This window comes from Euwallacea similis, chromosome 4, assembly GCF_039881205.1.
Source record: "Euwallacea similis isolate ESF13 chromosome 4, ESF131.1, whole genome shotgun sequence".
In the NCBI taxonomy this organism is placed as follows: domain Eukaryota; kingdom Metazoa; phylum Arthropoda; class Insecta; order Coleoptera; family Curculionidae; genus Euwallacea; species Euwallacea similis.
The window spans coordinates 3,446,712-3,462,330 of NC_089612.1; the positions used below are offsets into that span (position 1 = coordinate 3,446,712).

Sequence of the window (15,619 nt, forward strand, 5' to 3'; positions counted from 1 at the left end):
TAAACCTTAAGCGATATTTTATTTAATCAAATATTGGCCCTTAAAATGATCACAGCCTTGGATGCAGGCGAGGTCTGTATTGTGCACCTTAGTGCTAATAAAGCCCCATACCTGATTTACAAAATAAACGTACTAAAACTTCTTTCCCTCTTATTATTTGGCAGCAGTCAAAACCTTCCTCGATATCCTCATTAGTCCCGAGACAGGATCTCTTCCAAAATATTTAACTTGAAGTTCCTGCCCTATTTCCAAACCTAAAGCTGACGGATGCCCTATCTAAATACCACACAATGTAATCTTTTTAACTAAATAAATCAGAGTTTAAACGCACTTTTCTGTTATCCAACTGTGAATTGTGCAGCAAGGCCGGAGGCATTCCTGGATATAACGTAACCATAACTCCAATATCCCTGAGCTGAAACCAGCAAAATACGAAAAAGTTATCTCACAACTAAATTTTGCGTAAATTTAACTGTGCGACACCTGTTAAATGTTAACCTCAATGGTAGAAAAATTAAATTAAAAAATAAAGTACAGATAGTCGGTTGGGTGCATATTTTTTAGATGCCCAAATTCACAATTAGAGAGGTGATGGCTATTTATATTTATGGCATGTTTATATTTAAAGTAGAAGTGTTTTTTGGTGCATAAACCTGCTGGTCAACAGTTTATAATAATTTAATTGATACATTACCTCGACTATCGTTGCTTTATAAATCTCTCCAAACTCTAACTCTGGCACTCTCTCGCTGCTCAAATGTCTTTCTATAATTTCCTTGGCTTCGTCCATAGCAGCTTGATTAGGAGCAAAAATCTGGAAAGTTGTGTCTTCAAGTTGCGAAACTTGCACTCCAGTTTGAGCAAAAAGTTTCTTCATATTGAGTCCTCCCACACCCAATAATTTTGCTCTTTTATGAGGCTCTACTTCCAGCTTCTCCACCGCTGGCCAATTTTCTTTTTTCCCACTCCGCGGCTTATCTATGCACTGATGCATTATCTGCAATATCTTCTTTTTGGCATCTGACGCTTTCTGCAATGCTTCCATGACGATTTTCAAAGGCAACCCCGGTATTTTAATGTCAGCCTGTAGCGCCGTAAAGCCCTTAGGAGTCCCTGCAACTAAGCCAAAGATTGAAATAAAACCTTAAAACATTTTGGGCAAATCACTTTTAAAATCCAGGTCACCCATGTAGTCCTCAATGCCAAGGATGTCCGTGAGGATTTTATAGTCCTCGATTGTGTTTTTTTCTTTGTCATACCGTGTAACAAGGCCGATGGCCACACCCGCAGCGGGAGAACACACAGGTACACCTGCATCCATAAGGGCCAGGCTGCCACCGCATACACTCGCCATTGAGCTTGAACCTTTAAACATAAAAATACCTCAATAATTCTTAAAAGCCCAAGTTCAAGGAAGTGGCAACAGTCCTAGGTGTGTTAGGTGAACTATTGGTAATCTGTTTTGGAGATAACAGCACACTATACTGATTTAAAATTAGCTGAAATACTTTCATCTCTATAACAGTTTTCTTAGGTTCCAAAGCCAATAATAGATTTGTAAATTGTTCCCTTACTCAAGCCCTTAATAAAGGAGAATGTCATTCACAACTAGTCATAATTGAGTACAATTCCATCACTCCAATAATCTTTACTAGCTTAGCGTTAGTTAGTAATGTTGCTAACTAACGTGGAGGGCATTGTTGCCAAACTATGAAAACTTATTTTAAATTAGTTATGTACTTACCATTTGACTCTAATACCTCAGAAGTAAGTCTAATGGTAAAAGGAAAATCGCTGGGAATTATAGGAAATAGACTTTTTTCAGCTAAAGCTCCATGCCCCATTTCTCGTCTGCCTATCGGCCCCATTCTACCCGTTTCTTTAGTGGCAAAAGGTGGAAATTCATAGTGCAAGAAAAAGTTTTTTTCTTTAACACCACTAGAAAAATATCATTATAACTGAAGTAAAACTTTTCATGTGAACCTTACCTAGTGACAACACTTAAAGGATCAAGCCTCATAGCGCTCTCATGTGAATCTAAAGTTACAGTGCACAGAACTTGAGTTTGCCCCCTAGTGAACACTGCAGATCCATGTAGAGGCTTATACAAATCAACTTCACATGATATATTGCGCAATTCATCAAGATTTCTTCCATCACACCTTAACTCCTTGTCAAAGATCAGGTCTCTAAATATTTGCTTTACTACTTTGCTATAGCCCTCTCCTATCAGATTAGAGTCCACATCCGGAAATGAAGATCTGATTTTCTCTAATGCGTTTGTACGTACTTCATTTAACGCCAAATCCCTTCCTATTTTATCTAGAGAAAAATTTTGCAAAATCTCTTTAACCCTCATTTCAGAGAGCGATCTTAAAGCTTCGGAAATTTCTTTACTCAACATTATCGCAGGTTCAATAACCCTCTTTGGCTTACCAAACTGCTTCTGTAAGGCCTCAATTTCATTAATCACATTCTGAGCCTCTTTGGTGCCTGTTTTAATGGCTTTTTGCAAGTCAGTAAGGAGAATGTTATCTGCATTCCCTTCAAGCATTACTACCATATTTCTTTTACCAGCAGTAACTATTAAATTGAGCCTGGAGATGTTCAACTCCTTTCTAGTGGGGTTTATTATTAATTCGTCATTGATCATGCCTACACGCACTGCGCCTACAGGACCATTCCAAGGAATATCACTAAGGGAGAGGGCAGCAGAAGCAGCATTTATTGAAATTATATCAGGGTTATTAATGCCATCGACTGCAAGCATGCCACAAACAACCTAAAAAAAGAGGTCTAAAGTTGTGGTAATCCTAATAGAGAAGCATTATAAACTAGATTGAAAAAGACTAAGATATTAGAAGTTTAGCAGCTTAAGGAATATATGCAGTAAGTTTTTTTGTAAATAATGACTCATGTAGCCTCCTTTGAAAATACCTGGGTTTCATAGCAATAATTATCCAAAAATAATGGTCGCACACTCCTATCAATAAGCCTTGAAGTCAATATCTCTCTCTCAGTGGGGCCTAATTCTCGCCTAAAATAATTTGTGGGAATTCGGCCTGCAGCTGCCGATTTTTGCCTGTAATCCACGACTAATGGCAGAAAGTTGCTGGGGCTTGGTTTGGTTTTAGATACCACTGTTACAATCACTGCAGTGTCTCCTATGGAGCCTACCACGCACCCATCTGCGAGTCGGGCATATTTACCTGAGGAGAGCACTAAGTTCCTCCTAATCGTCGTTAATTCGGGTTTAAAACTGATTCGTTTGTTGTATAGAAGTTATCTTACCCATTGGAGAAATTTACAGTAGCTCGAGGGGTTTTGGATGTGTTATTGAGATATCTTCGAGGGCACCTTAGACGTGTTTTGTGGATCTGCAACGGTTTTACGTGGGCTATCCATCGGAAAAAAGGCATTTTTATCATAAAACGTTAGTTTGAAAACGTTCAAGTTTTGATCGTATCACATAACCACAAAATTCGGCCCCATTGGCGGCGTTTTAAGGAAATGGTGAATGGCAACGATGGCAACATTGGTTGGTATACTCTGCAGGTTTGCGTATGCTCTGACATCACTCATTTTCATTCAACCGCAATGAAATAACATAATCTTGCTATTTTATTTATTCGGAAAATTGATCTTTCTTTAGTCGTGTTTAATAGAAAAGGATAATAATATTTTTATTGGATAAGTGGTTTCAATTGTCATTTTGACTTTGAAAGGTTTTTTATCTTGAGTGTTTTTAAATTCACGTTCTTGCAGGTTTTTAATTTAAAAAGAAACTAAAAATGTTTATGCTTGGTAACGTATTTTTGCTCCATTCTCAACAATGACTTTATTGAACATCTTTTCCTTGGATGACGTCCATGAGGAGAATGTGCTAGCCACTTTATCCCAAGGACAACATTTGATAGGGCGGGGAACTCTTTTAAAGGTTTATCTAAGATGCTTAAATGCACTATTTCCATATCTACTCTGCTTTGTTTACAGATATCTGATAAAAGAGTATCTCGCAATCATGCAGTAATTCATGTAGCTCTTGATAAAATAACTCTAACTTCGGTAAGATTTGCTCAGTATTCTGAAATATTTCTACACAAGTAGTTTTTTCTTAACATAGATACACCTCAACCCATGCTTCTTCAGGGCCAAGAATGGCAAAAATGTGACAGTACTAACTAAAGATCAAGAAAGCGAATTAAATGATGGAGATCAATTTGCACTATTGCCAGATTATTGGTTTAAAGTTAAAAAGGTTCATGAGTGTGAAAATTTTGCCCCAGTTAATGGTAAAAGGATCCATGAAGAAGTAGAAGAGGGAAACGGCTGTGAGGAAGAAGAACCAATAAAAAAGGCCAGGTTTGCAGTTGGAAAAGCCCAAGTCATCACTGAACCATCCTTTGAAGCTGAGAAAGATGAAGAAATTTCTCATGCATCACAGCAACCAGTCGAACAAAACATCACAGAAACAACTTTAAATTTACCACAGCAATTTGAAGAAAAATTTGAAATTTCTTTTTCACCACAGCAGTTGGACAACACAGCCCTTATAGGGGACATAATGGAGGCACAACCCACAGAAAACAACCTCAATGAGGTGAAAGTTGAGCTGCTTGAATCCAATGTTGAGTTTGAAAGTGGACCTAGTGGTAACGGAACCACTCAACAACAGCTGAGGAGGGAGAGATGTTGGTATGGACATAAGTGTTTCAGGTATGTTTAGTTTATAAATATTGTCTCAAGAACTAACTAGGATCTGTAGGAAAAATCCCAATCACTGTGATACATTCAGTCATCCAAGAGATCAGGACTATGATTCAGATGCAGAAGATGACCGTCCAAATTGTCCCTATGGCATAGCATGCTACAGGAAAAATTCTGATCACAGGAAGGAATACAAACACAGTGCTAAGCCAGCAAAAAAAAAAACAAGTAATGTGGATATTTATGTTAATTGGGGATGTTCTTTTTGTCCTCACTGTATGAGGAAGATGGGGGGTGATGAGCAAAAATCGGATTATTATTGTCATAGGAAGGATTAATTTGAGTGGAAGCTCATTTCATTCAGGGGTAAGTTCAATATCCTCATGATTCCCATTTTTTAAAGGATGGTTTTGGCACTAACTTAAAAAAACTTGAAATCTGAGAATATAGAATACACCCCAAGTAAATGAAGTGCCAGCATTGATAAATAGTTCAAATGAGCACTCAAATGCTTGAAGTTTATTGCCACAGATACCTTTATTTCACAATTACCAAATATCCTTCTAGAAACAGACAGCAGTTCAATTAATAAATATTTCAAAGAGGACACAAATGCTTTAGGTTGTATATCACAGATACCTTTATTTCACAATTTTTTAAAATGTTGTAAAAGAAATGCATCTTAGGTTAAACTTTAATGTAAAGAAGTAATAAAGGTGACTGTGTGCCTTACCTCAACTTTAGAGTTAGTTTTATATGTAATATATTAAAAAATTTAACTGATTTGTAATGTATTTTATTTGAGATTAACAAAGAGTATTAAGTAATAAGATGGGGTGAGATTAGCAAGAAGTTTTCAAGGTAAGTTGTAATACATACAGGGTTGGTCATTGAACTGAGGCTCTCGTTTTCAATTGATTATTATAAACTATTATATTTTTGAATTATTATATTATAAACAAATAGATCCTGAGAAGAAAGTTTTATGATTGTAGACAAATTGATTTTTTCTAATAGTTTGACTTATAGTGTGCTGGGTGAAAAAGAACATATGTAAGTCAAGTACGTTTGTTTTTAATGGAGAGACCTACTTTTTAATTAAGTTAATCGTGCATTCCTCCACGTAGTTTCATTTTGAGCCATCCTGTATAGTTTAAAGAACCAGTAAAATTAGTTTGTCGACAATCACAAAACTTATATGAAACATTTCCTCAAACTCCATTTAAATATCAGTGCTGTTTTATTGACTATCCCTGTATAATATAGCTTAACTTAATGTTGTTAGATTAAGCGTAATGTCTTGTAAATACCCTTTAGAACTTCTTCTAAAATAATTTCAATAATTAACGTCTCAATCAGAGAATTTTTTTAGAGCCTCAACAATCCCCTGCTAAGAGAAAACGCCCTCAAAAACAGTCAAATCCTTATGAGAGTGAAGATGATGATTATGACTATGATGATCCCTTTCTCAATGATGACTCCAGTGATGACTATCTGCCTACAGACTCAGATAGCAGTGAAGAAGACACGGATGATTTGCAGGATCTAGATGTAGAATATCAGGAAAGAAAGCGGATGCTTAGGGAGGCCAAAAAGTTTACCAAAAAGAAATGAAGCATTTAAGTGTCCCCTTGGAATTTATTTAGTATTTACAGTCTGCACTAAGTTCTTAAAACAATAATCACCTGGACCTACAGCTAAATCAGTTATAATGGAAACACAGTAACTTGCAAAATTCTGAAAAGTACAAGACTAAAAAAATGCTATTTAATTCCATGTAATGTGTGATTATTTTAATACAGAAACCGAGAAACTCTGGTGTTGATTTGTTGGTACTCCATATATCAAATATCTTCCTCCTGGTGTTCTTGCAGTTCATCTTCAGTAACAGCGACTTCATTCGAAACTTCAATATTTTCACCATTAATAACCACATTTGTTTCAGTTATTGATTTCATTAGAACACCTCCATCTGAGTCAACAATATCAGAGTTATTTGGCGTCATCACTTGCAAATTATCTTGTTCATTACTTTGCTCCTCTTTAGCTTCTTCAATACCACCATTGATTTCATTTACAAAAGTCACTTGTTCCACATTTGCCTCAGTCACAACAGCAATTTCTTCTTCATCTTTCTTTTCCTGTGGTTCTTCAGGCTCAGGAGATGGAGACTTCTCCTTGGTTTCTTCTTCGTCATCATCCATTTCGCTGTCACTGCCTCGTCTGTTATGTCTGTCACTGGATTTTTCCACTTTTGATTCCACAGTATTAGTTTTGGGTTCGAAATTCCGTTTCATACGGTCCTCAATGTGGCTCAATTCTTCTGCCACTGCCTGCTTTCTTTTCTCAATGTGCTCATCAATTTCAACTTTAGATTTTTCCAGCAATTCATTTGTTTGTTCATTCATTTTTCTGGGGAGATAAAGAATTTGTGGTTTTGCTTTAGTGGTGATGAAGTGAGCCCTAAGTTTCTGTGACTGTTCCCAAGCTGCATACTCTTTCATCCTTAACATCTTCAGCTCGATCATCTTAATTTCCTGCTGTTTCCTCTTTCTGTTCAAAAACAACTCTTGTCTCTCCTTCTTAATTTCTGCCTTCTCTTGCTGCTCATGCTCCTCAATTTTTCTTTCAATTTGAGTCCGCTTCTCCTCTCTCTTTTTAAGCTTACATTCTTCCTGCTGGAACCTTTGCAAAGTTCCCAGTAAAGCCCCAAACATCCTCCGATTCCTTGCTTTGAATTTCTCATCCTTATTCTGTTTATCCAACATTTCCTGACGGCTGGGAATTTCTTTGGGGGCTGCAATTACCTTACTGATAAGCCCCTTTGAAGGGGGTGCAATTGGCTCATCTGGAACTTTATCAGAAAGACGGTCAAAAACAGAAATAGCGTTGGGGTTCCTGCGTTTGGGGGCATCATTCCTTCGATCACTCCCTTCAAATCTGCCAAACTTGTTGAAGGGCTGACGCCCGTTTTTCTCGTCAAGAGGTCGTTTGAGGCCTGGCCGAGGCGGTAGTTCACTAGGATCTCGTCCTATGAGGCGTTTTATGTTCTCATCTACACCTTTGAGGCTGCTTTTAGCCTCCTCCAGTTCACTCTGAAGGTGGCTAAAAGTCTTTAGGATTTCGGTTCCCATTGTTGGTTGAGAGGAGAGGACTGAGTTAATAAATTAATGGAAAAATGTGAGAATATTAATGGATATTATTAAATTTAATTATTAAATAAATGTGTAGCAACAACTTTCATGCATTTCCATTTAGGAAAGAATGGAGAGATAGAGAGAGAAAACCGGCGAAAAAACTGAGAAAACCTAATAATACTTGTCAACTGTCACCGAAGAAGTTAGTAAATTCAGAACATCAATACAGTTCAGAATAATGGTGTCCTTCTCTATGACATGAAGACTACTGATATGGAGGTTCTTATGATACTGTAAGGTAAATTAAACTTGGCAACACTTCAATTTAAATTTTGTTTACGTTTAAAGACTTGCTATAACTATTTTATTTATTGATATTTTTTTATTGCAATTTACAATCGCTTTTATTTATACCTTATTTTTCACGTTTCCTGTAATTTTAACGTTAAAAACCTTATTATGCCCCCAACTGACACAGAAGCCAAACTAACAGATTATAGAGCCAGAAAAGAACGCGAAAAATTGATAATCCACTATAAAACGAGAGTAGCGACATTATTTTCAAAGTTCACCAGAAAGCCCCAAAAAACCCAGGTAAGACCTCTTTTACTCAACTGGCCATTATTTGTGCAAAATCTGCTTGAAATCAAGGACCCAGTAGACCAAGAGAAACTCTCATCACTGTCATCAACTGACTCCAACTCAGATATTGAGCATGACTCCCTACTTATTGAAAAGCCAACACCTCTCTCCGTTTACGATTATGTGCTCTATGTGCTGGTTTTTTTGCTTTGGATTACAATATATGCTATTTTTATTAAGCTCCAATTTGGTATGGTATATCTCATCATATCAGCTTTGGTAGGAATGTATTTGAATACTAGGACAGGCCCCAAACAGAAAGATGAAGTGAGTGCTTATTCGGTTTTTAATGAAAATTGCAAAAAAATTGATGGAACTTTAGATGGTGAGCAAATGACCAAACAAATGTTGTATGGGCAGTTTGCTAGATAAGGCTTAAAACATTTATACTTCTCTGTGATATTGTACATGATGGGACAACAGAAATATATAATTTATTGCTTCAGTTGATGGTGTATTAAGACCGAATAATTATCCTTTTCCCGACATTATTGCATATTTCATATATCAAAAACACGTAATCATGATAAGCAACAATCAATACTTTCGCTACTATCTTATTTCATGTAGTAAGAATAAGATGTCAAGGAAATTTCCCCCATACGTACCTTGAAACCCGTGGTGAAAGTACGTTGTACGAATTCTAGAAACGTGTGTCTGCAACAAGCGAATACACTTTCAATGATACAACGGACGCGTTTCGTTTAGTTCACAATTTTCGTTGTGTATATAATATGGCTGAAAATCAGTCGGTACTGGCAGGAAAAATGAGTGAATTCGGAGTGTTATCAATTAACAATCCCCAGTTTGCCACCTATTTAATTGTGAGCTCCCTGTTGGTTTTAAAAATGTGCGGTCTCATATTACTCACCATTTTCCAGAGGTACAAAAATAAGGTCCGTAAAAAAAACCTAATATGGGCAAAGAGTGAATTTTTAATGCTGTAGGTTTTTATCAGCGAAGAGGACATGAAGATGCGCCCTGGGGCCACCACTGAAGCGCATCCTGATGTAGAAAGAGTCAGAAGGTATTCAGCAGGAATTTCTAAGAAATTCATCAGTAAAATTATTCTGTTTTTAGGGCTTTTCAAAACGATTTGGAGAACATCCCTGCTTTTCTCTTTATGGCCCTGGTATATCTGTTCATAGAAGTTCCTGACTGGGTGGTGCATTTCCTCTTCTACCTTTTCCTGATAGCTAGAACCCTCCATTCCATAGTGTATGCGATTTACGTGGTTCCCCAACCAGCTAGAGCGATTTGCTTCATGCTGGGTTTAGCGATTAACGGGTACTTAAGTTTTCACGTGTTGATTTATGGCTTCGTAACTGGGTACTTGGGTAAAAGGATATAGTGAGGGTGAAGAAAGGATAAGCTAGAGAACAAGAAAAGTAGTTGCAGAAATTATCCCCATGGATAATTAGATTTAACTTGTTTAGTGCAAATTTTACAGTGCGTTAAATCGTTTTAACTGTTTAATCGACTATAACTTGCTACGCTTTGATTTATAGATTTCACTGAATGGGAAAAGGTATATATAATTCTGTAATTATATTTCTCCTTGTGGGTGCACAGAAAAATAATTGAATCAATTATTTCGAAGATCACTCTGTAATTTTAGCATCTGCGTTAACCAAATATACATACGTACTAAATAATAAGGTTTCAGTTTTCTATTTTAAAATAAATTACGTAATAATGTAGCATCTGTGACCTTAGCTGAATTTTCTCAAGGAATGGCGTGTCACAATATGAAATTGATCCCTTAATGAATTTTTGATTGTCGATGGCATAACAAGGAATTTTTTGTTAGAAAAATTATGATTCTGCAGGAGACGGATGTAATTAACAACACTTAGGCATGACGCCAATAACGAGAGGGGCATTAATTACCTTATTACCGGTTTTTCAAGTATAGATATACTTGGATAGTTGTTCGTGCAGGTAAACATTTGCAATTTATTGGGACAAGTATTTCATGAAGGTATATACAAGGTTAGCAACTCGTCATAAATAAATTAATTATTTGTTGTAACCAACGAAAGAGTAAAAAAAATTTTAATTGAGATGAACGAATCTTCGCATGAAAAACAGAAAATAGCTTGGTTTATTTCCACCGCTTTTTTATAGTCAAAAGGCAAAATTAGAACTATTGACAATCTAGTGAGTGAATTTTTTCCATATACAAAATGTTTCCAAAAAGGTGGAGAATATATCGAAATGGAAAACATTGCACTTACGCTTATAAATCATTTTCCTACAAATTACCCTTAGGGAAATACAGGTCTTTAAAATTTGATAGTGAAAATGGTATTTTTTAAATAACTTTTGTTTTAGCTGGTGAAATTTAATTAATTTATTTCAGAGTAATAAATTGATTTTTAACAATTTTAACGCAAAAATGTTTATTTTGGTATCTAGGTGATAAAGAAAAAAATACACACAAAATTCCATTACTTTTGTAAAATACGCCCTTTGACAAAATGATGTTTTTCTGGAAAACGGTTTAGTTTTCGTACATTAACCACGAGTACCTTTTTTCTTAAGTGAGCCAAAAATGTAATAAACCACATAAGGGTTAAAAAACCCAAGACCTTAAAAGTTTAGAGATGAAGAAGTTGAGGGTCATTCTGAAAATCTACAAAGAAGTGTTAGATCCTGTATTACTAACCTTGGTATGATACTTTTTTTTAACTTTAAATAACTATATTCATCAATAATACACTTATAATTCAATATAGAAACTATCTCTTAAGGAGACAACTATCTATTTTGTTCGCAAATTAACTTCTTACGTTAGATGTGAAATAAGTTTTCCCATTGCATCGCTTATTTTTCTGAGGAAGTCAGTTCAAAGGTTTAGTCCCCTTGAATCATCTAGATGTGAATTTGGACAGCAAGAGTCTGGACGCCTCTTCGTTGTTGTGTGATTTTAGCCGATTGTTGTGGGAATCTGCGTGTTTTTTAATGCTGGCCATAACCATTTCAATACCAAGATCTCGATGGTGGTCCGTTGTTCGGACGTATTTGGGGGGTGTTAACAATGCCACACAGTATTTTATTTTAGAGGATTTGAATCTTATCGACATGATTATTTTCGGCACATCCTCACTGTTGGATACCGTACATCCAAATTAACTGTAGCAACTTGTTTATATAAAAGTATTTTGTTGTTGGTTCCCAACTGAGAGTGCCTTCCAAGAAACCAATACATTTTTTGAGATTTGATGTTGAGTTCCTCAACTTTTTTCTTCATGTCTTCTTTTCAGTGGAGCTTGTCATCAAAATTTATGCCAAGGTTTTAGAAGGCCAGGATTTATGCCAATTTAGCTGTGTCGGCAGGCTTTAATCGTCCGTCACTGATGGAGATTGTTCTTTCGTCCATTCTCTTGTTTATAAAGTTTATGTACGTGTATTTGCCTTCTTTGAGTTTGGTCCACCATTTCTTGGTCTAGTTGATGACTTTGTTTACAGCTTGATGAAGTATCTCTGTTGATTCTTCAAGTGTATTTTCGATTGCTATTAATGCAATATCATCCGCAAAGTTGCTAGAGTAGTGTTAAACATTTTTGGTATTTCATTGGTGTATAACAGGTAGAATACTGGTCCTAGTACGCTTCTCTGCGGGACTCCAGCGCAAATATCTTTTAACTCGGAGTAAGCGTCTTCTTGTCGGATACGAAATTTACGGTTAATTAAATACGATTTGATTAGTACATAGAAATTTTTTTGTAGAATTGAATCTAGTTTGTGCAGCATGTCTTTATGCCCAACACGGTCAGAAGTCTGCAAGATATCCAAGAAAATTGCAGAACAAACTTTTTTTCCGTCAAGTGATTTTTAAATATCAGTAATTTTATGAACTTGATCGAATGTTGAGTGCTTCCTTCGAAATCCAAATTGATGCATTGGCACCAAGTGGAGTTTGTCGATGATTTGTTTGAGACATTTTTGGAATAGTTTAGACATGATCGGCAACAGTGCAATTGGTCGATATGATTCTGCTTCACGATGGTCTTTTCCAGGTTTGGGCAGCATTATCTCTGAGACTTTCCAGGAGTCAGGAACGTACTTCAATCAAAATGATGCGTTTATTAGGGTGGTTAGTTTAACTAGTTCGGTATGATACATGAATGGCCCAAAATTAATTAAATTTCAACTAGAAAAAAAGTTATTTAAAAAATACCATTTCGTTATCAAATTTTGAAGAGCTGTATTTTCGTAAGAGTAAGTTTTTGGAAAACAATTTATAAGCTTAAGTATAATCTTTTAACAAGATTTTTTCATTTCTGGGTTATTGCCCATATTTTTGAAAACACTCCATACAATTTATTTCATAGATGGCGCCTCGTGAATCGTATTGTTAACCTCAAGAAAGATTCTCAACAAGTGGTAAATAACATTTTCATTGAAACTCGTTTGATTGTTATATAAAATATGTATGTATCTAAGGGGCTACAGTCTCCAAATCCTAGAATAACACTGCTTTTAGACTTAGATACAAATACATTATAATAATAATAATAAATAGCACAAAGAATGATTACTAAAAAAATAAAATATATCGTATTAAACCGGATTTCCTGAAATATACTGCAACACATCAACAGCAGTGACAACCCCCAGAGGTTTCACAATCTCAGGTCCTGTAAAATCAACTCTAATAGCAATAAGTCACTTTTAGCTTCCTAGAAAACTCACCCTCCTTATCCAGGATAAGAACATAAGGTTCTTTTTCGAGAACGCTGGAAACCAGCCCTAAAGAAGCATCACTGTATAATTTGGGATAAACTCGAACCACAACATTCTCTAATGTATCACTGGGTTTCACGGATTTTGACATGAGATTGGAGAGGATTTTCTGAAGCGTCACCATTCCGATAATTCCCCTAAAAAGCGGATTATTCGAGCTGTAAGCGTAGGAATTATTTTACCCATTCGATTCCACTACAGGTATTTGGTCAACCCCCAATTTCTTCATCAAAAGAATGGAACGTTCGCATGTCGTTCCAATAAGGGCGGTTTGCAAGGGTTGAAGATTCAGTTTGGAAACTTTTTTATCCCACCACCTAAACGTTTTTTAAATTTACTAATATGAATTTATCCAGACTAGCGCTTTTACCAATGATTTTTAGTGTTTTCACACGGCATAAACCCACGGGCCTGCATCCACTCGTCAGTAATAAACTTCGTAATATAATTCCTAATACCGTCGGGCAGAATTACCACCACATTTTGTCCCTCTTTCAAGTCTTTGGCAGCATGCAAAGCTGCCACCATATTGGCTCCACTGCTAGTCCCTAAAATTTCCAATTATTATCCAAAAATTCTCCAGGAATAAAACTAAATTACCGCATAGTAAGCCCTCTTCCCTAATCAGTCTTCGAGCCATGGGCAATGCGTCTCTGTCAAGGGTTTTAACCCATACGTCGATTACAGATCTGTCAAGGATTGTAGGCACAAAATCATAGCCTAAATCATAGAAACATCATACAATTTTATTACTTCAGAAAATCGAGTTTACCAATCCCTTCTACTTCATAAAATGTAACATCAGTCTTATTAAGATTCTCTGGAAGGGCTAGAATTGAACCCTCAGGGTCGGCCCCTACAATTTTCGTGTGCGGAGATATTTCCTTAAATTTGCGTCCGATTCCACAAATTGTACCCCCCGTACCTGTCCCCACAACCTTGAAGTATAGAAGTACAATAATTTGCTGTTATTTAATAATTGTATAAAAAACCTTACAATCATGTCTACTTTTCCCTCAAATTGATCAAAAATTTCCTCCGCCGTGGTGTCATAGTGAGCTAAAGGATTTCCAGGATTCGAATACTTTAAGAATAAACTGTAATTAACAATGATCATCAGGGAGTTTCAATCCTTACTTGATCTAATATGATAGAATTGGGGATTTCCTTGTGCAGTTTGTGAGTTACCCCAAACAAACCATCATGAGCAAATGAGTCTAAGTTAACAGGAACTCGCACTATTTCAGTCCCAAGGACTTGCAAAGTGGACACTTTTTCATTTGACATTTTCTCAGACATCACAATAATGCACCTGTAACCTTTCACTGCTGCTGCGAGGGCCAGACCTATCCCTGTATTTCCTGACGAAGGTTCAATGATTGTATAACCACTATTAGGCTTTAAAAGGCCTTGTTTTTCCGCATCCTCAATCATCCGGAAGCCTATTCGGTCCTTCACTGAACCTCCAGGGTTGAAATATTCACATTTTACATCTAGAAGGTTTTTAATTCAGTTTTTGATTTCTTTCTCAAAATTCTCAATATGAGAAGAAACTTACAAATGTTGGCCTTAATTTGAAAGCTCTGGGGAATTTTGTTTAGTTTCACTATAGGGGTGTTTCCTATTGCCTTCAAGACATCAGGTAACACCTTGGTTTTGCACTTCCTGGAATATTAATCAGTATATTAGTTTTCCACAGAAAAACTTATCTAATAAGGCCAAGTGAGTGATGTAATTGTAATTGTAATCTCAGTAAATATTATGCTAAATGATGATAAAAAAAATTGATGTTTATTATACAGATTTGAGAGATTTGCTAATATTCTTATTTTTATCACATGTATTGTGTAGTTTTTAACATGAAAAAATAAAGTTAAGGCCATAATACAATAACTAATAAGTTGGGTAATAAACCTGAAGTCACTACTGGAAAGTATAATTTAATCTAAAGGCATTAAATTGTATGTTGGTGTTCTGGTTTATTTAAAGGGGATTATGATAGATTTAATGAGATTTTGCTTGTTTAGCATTTAAAGGTAGCTAAGAAAACTTTAAATTTAACAGGTGCTTTCTTACCATTCATCTGTGGTATGTGGATTAACTTGTTCCTTGTCGTTAATCCTATTCCAGGTGCATTTTGACTTATGGTTCGGAGGGGCAATAACATCATTTATAGGAGAGTGGTAAATGGGCACCACTTCAACTTTCCTGCGCTTGGGACACTGGGCGCCATTTTTTCCAACGTTTCCATCTACGGCGCTCATGTTTCTAGTTTGAAGTGATTTTTACTTACACGTTTTGTGACAAGATGCGTATTTAAATTGCAAATTTTGGAGGAAAGATGAATAAAAGTTCAAAAGGTTTTTTAAGGGTATTTATGGTTG

General features: G+C 36.0%; 6 protein-coding genes across 6 annotated transcripts; 3 read left to right on the top strand and 3 right to left on the bottom strand.

Moving 5' to 3' along the window:
* Window positions 1-3,522, bottom strand: PNPase (polyribonucleotide nucleotidyltransferase 1). Its single transcript, XM_066389062.1, has 8 exons — window positions 3,292-3,522; window positions 2,938-3,232; window positions 1,989-2,782; window positions 1,745-1,938; window positions 1,168-1,365; window positions 695-1,119; window positions 332-415; window positions 1-276 (listed from the first exon to the last, which is right to left on the bottom strand). Exons 1-8 carry the CDS (start codon window positions 3,426-3,428, stop codon window positions 154-156), a joined length of 2,250 nt encoding a protein of 749 aa, XP_066245159.1. The 5' UTR covers window positions 3,429-3,522; the 3' UTR covers window positions 1-153.
* Window positions 3,523-3,782: 260 nt separating this feature from the next.
* Window positions 3,783-6,321, top strand: LOC136408760 (aprataxin and PNK-like factor). The gene is made up of 5 exons (XM_066389905.1): window positions 3,783-3,937; window positions 3,994-4,065; window positions 4,124-4,716; window positions 4,766-5,042; window positions 6,067-6,321. Exons 1-5 carry the CDS (start codon window positions 3,833-3,835, stop codon window positions 6,319-6,321), a joined length of 1,302 nt encoding a protein of 433 aa, XP_066246002.1. The 5' UTR covers window positions 3,783-3,832.
* A 4-nt stretch (window positions 6,322-6,325) lies between these two features.
* Pnn (desmosome associated protein-like protein pinnin) lies at window positions 6,326-7,989 on the bottom strand. The gene has a single exon (XM_066388821.1). The coding sequence runs from the start codon at window positions 7,839-7,841 to the stop codon at window positions 6,552-6,554; it is 1,290 nt and encodes a 429-aa protein (XP_066244918.1). The 5' UTR covers window positions 7,842-7,989; the 3' UTR covers window positions 6,326-6,551.
* A 215-nt stretch (window positions 7,990-8,204) lies between these two features.
* Saysd1 (SAYSVFN motif domain containing 1) lies at window positions 8,205-8,964 on the top strand. Its single transcript, XM_066388847.1, has 2 exons — window positions 8,205-8,438; window positions 8,496-8,964. The coding sequence occupies exons 1-2, from the start codon at window positions 8,304-8,306 to the stop codon at window positions 8,856-8,858; spliced, it is 498 nt and encodes a 165-aa protein (XP_066244944.1). The 5' UTR covers window positions 8,205-8,303; the 3' UTR covers window positions 8,859-8,964.
* Window positions 8,965-9,078: 114 nt separating this feature from the next.
* On the top strand, window positions 9,079-12,986 carry LOC136408073 (prostaglandin E synthase-like). Its single transcript, XM_066388849.1, has 3 exons — window positions 9,079-9,382; window positions 9,434-9,513; window positions 9,567-12,986. Exons 1-3 carry the CDS (start codon window positions 9,221-9,223, stop codon window positions 9,835-9,837), a joined length of 513 nt encoding a protein of 170 aa, XP_066244946.1. The 5' UTR covers window positions 9,079-9,220; the 3' UTR covers window positions 9,838-12,986.
* Cbs (Cystathionine beta-synthase) lies at window positions 12,981-15,555 on the bottom strand. The gene is made up of 10 exons (XM_066388801.1): window positions 15,312-15,555; window positions 14,794-14,900; window positions 14,373-14,728; window positions 14,233-14,319; window positions 14,008-14,173; window positions 13,836-13,955; window positions 13,606-13,783; window positions 13,418-13,552; window positions 13,185-13,372; window positions 12,981-13,129 (listed from the first exon to the last, which is right to left on the bottom strand). Exons 1-10 carry the CDS (start codon window positions 15,497-15,499, stop codon window positions 13,053-13,055), a joined length of 1,602 nt encoding a protein of 533 aa, XP_066244898.1. The 5' UTR covers window positions 15,500-15,555; the 3' UTR covers window positions 12,981-13,052.
* Window positions 15,556-15,619: the final 64 nt, after the last annotated feature.

Coding starts and splice junctions, on each gene's coding strand:
- PNPase (XM_066389062.1), bottom strand. CDS start 3,428: ATGATAAAAATGCCTTTTTTCCGATGGATAGCCCACGTAAAACCGTTG. Junction 1,939..1,988: donor CCTTTAAGTGTTGTCACTAG/GTAAGGTTCACA, acceptor ATATTTTTCTAG/TGGTGTTAAAGAAAAAAACT. Junction 1,366..1,744: donor TGAGGTATTAGAGTCAAATG/GTAAGTACATAA, acceptor TTATGTTTAAAG/GTTCAAGCTCAATGGCGAGT.
- LOC136408760 (XM_066389905.1), top strand. CDS start 3,833: ATGACTTTATTGAACATCTTTTCCTTGGATGACGTCCATGAGGAGAAT. Junction 4,066..4,123: donor ATAAAATAACTCTAACTTCG/GTAAGATTTGCT, acceptor TTCTTAACATAG/ATACACCTCAACCCATGCTT. Junction 5,043..6,066: donor ATTATTGTCATAGGAAGGAT/TAATTTGAGTGG, acceptor CGTCTCAATCAG/AGAATTTTTTTAGAGCCTCA.
- Pnn (XM_066388821.1), bottom strand. CDS start 7,841: ATGGGAACCGAAATCCTAAAGACTTTTAGCCACCTTCAGAGTGAACTG.
- Saysd1 (XM_066388847.1), top strand. CDS start 8,304: ATGCCCCCAACTGACACAGAAGCCAAACTAACAGATTATAGAGCCAGA. Junction 8,439..8,495: donor GAAAGCCCCAAAAAACCCAG/GTAAGACCTCTT, acceptor CTTGAAATCAAG/GACCCAGTAGACCAAGAGAA.
- LOC136408073 (XM_066388849.1), top strand. CDS start 9,221: ATGGCTGAAAATCAGTCGGTACTGGCAGGAAAAATGAGTGAATTCGGA. Junction 9,383..9,433: donor TCCAGAGGTACAAAAATAAG/GTCCGTAAAAAA, acceptor TTAATGCTGTAG/GTTTTTATCAGCGAAGAGGA. Junction 9,514..9,566: donor GATGTAGAAAGAGTCAGAAG/GTATTCAGCAGG, acceptor TTCTGTTTTTAG/GGCTTTTCAAAACGATTTGG.
- Cbs (XM_066388801.1), bottom strand. CDS start 15,499: ATGAGCGCCGTAGATGGAAACGTTGGAAAAAATGGCGCCCAGTGTCCC. Junction 14,729..14,793: donor TCAAATTAAGGCCAACATTT/GTAAGTTTCTTC, acceptor AAAACCTTCTAG/ATGTAAAATGTGAATATTTC. Junction 14,174..14,232: donor AGGGAAAAGTAGACATGATT/GTAAGGTTTTTT, acceptor CTATACTTCAAG/GTTGTGGGGACAGGTACGGG.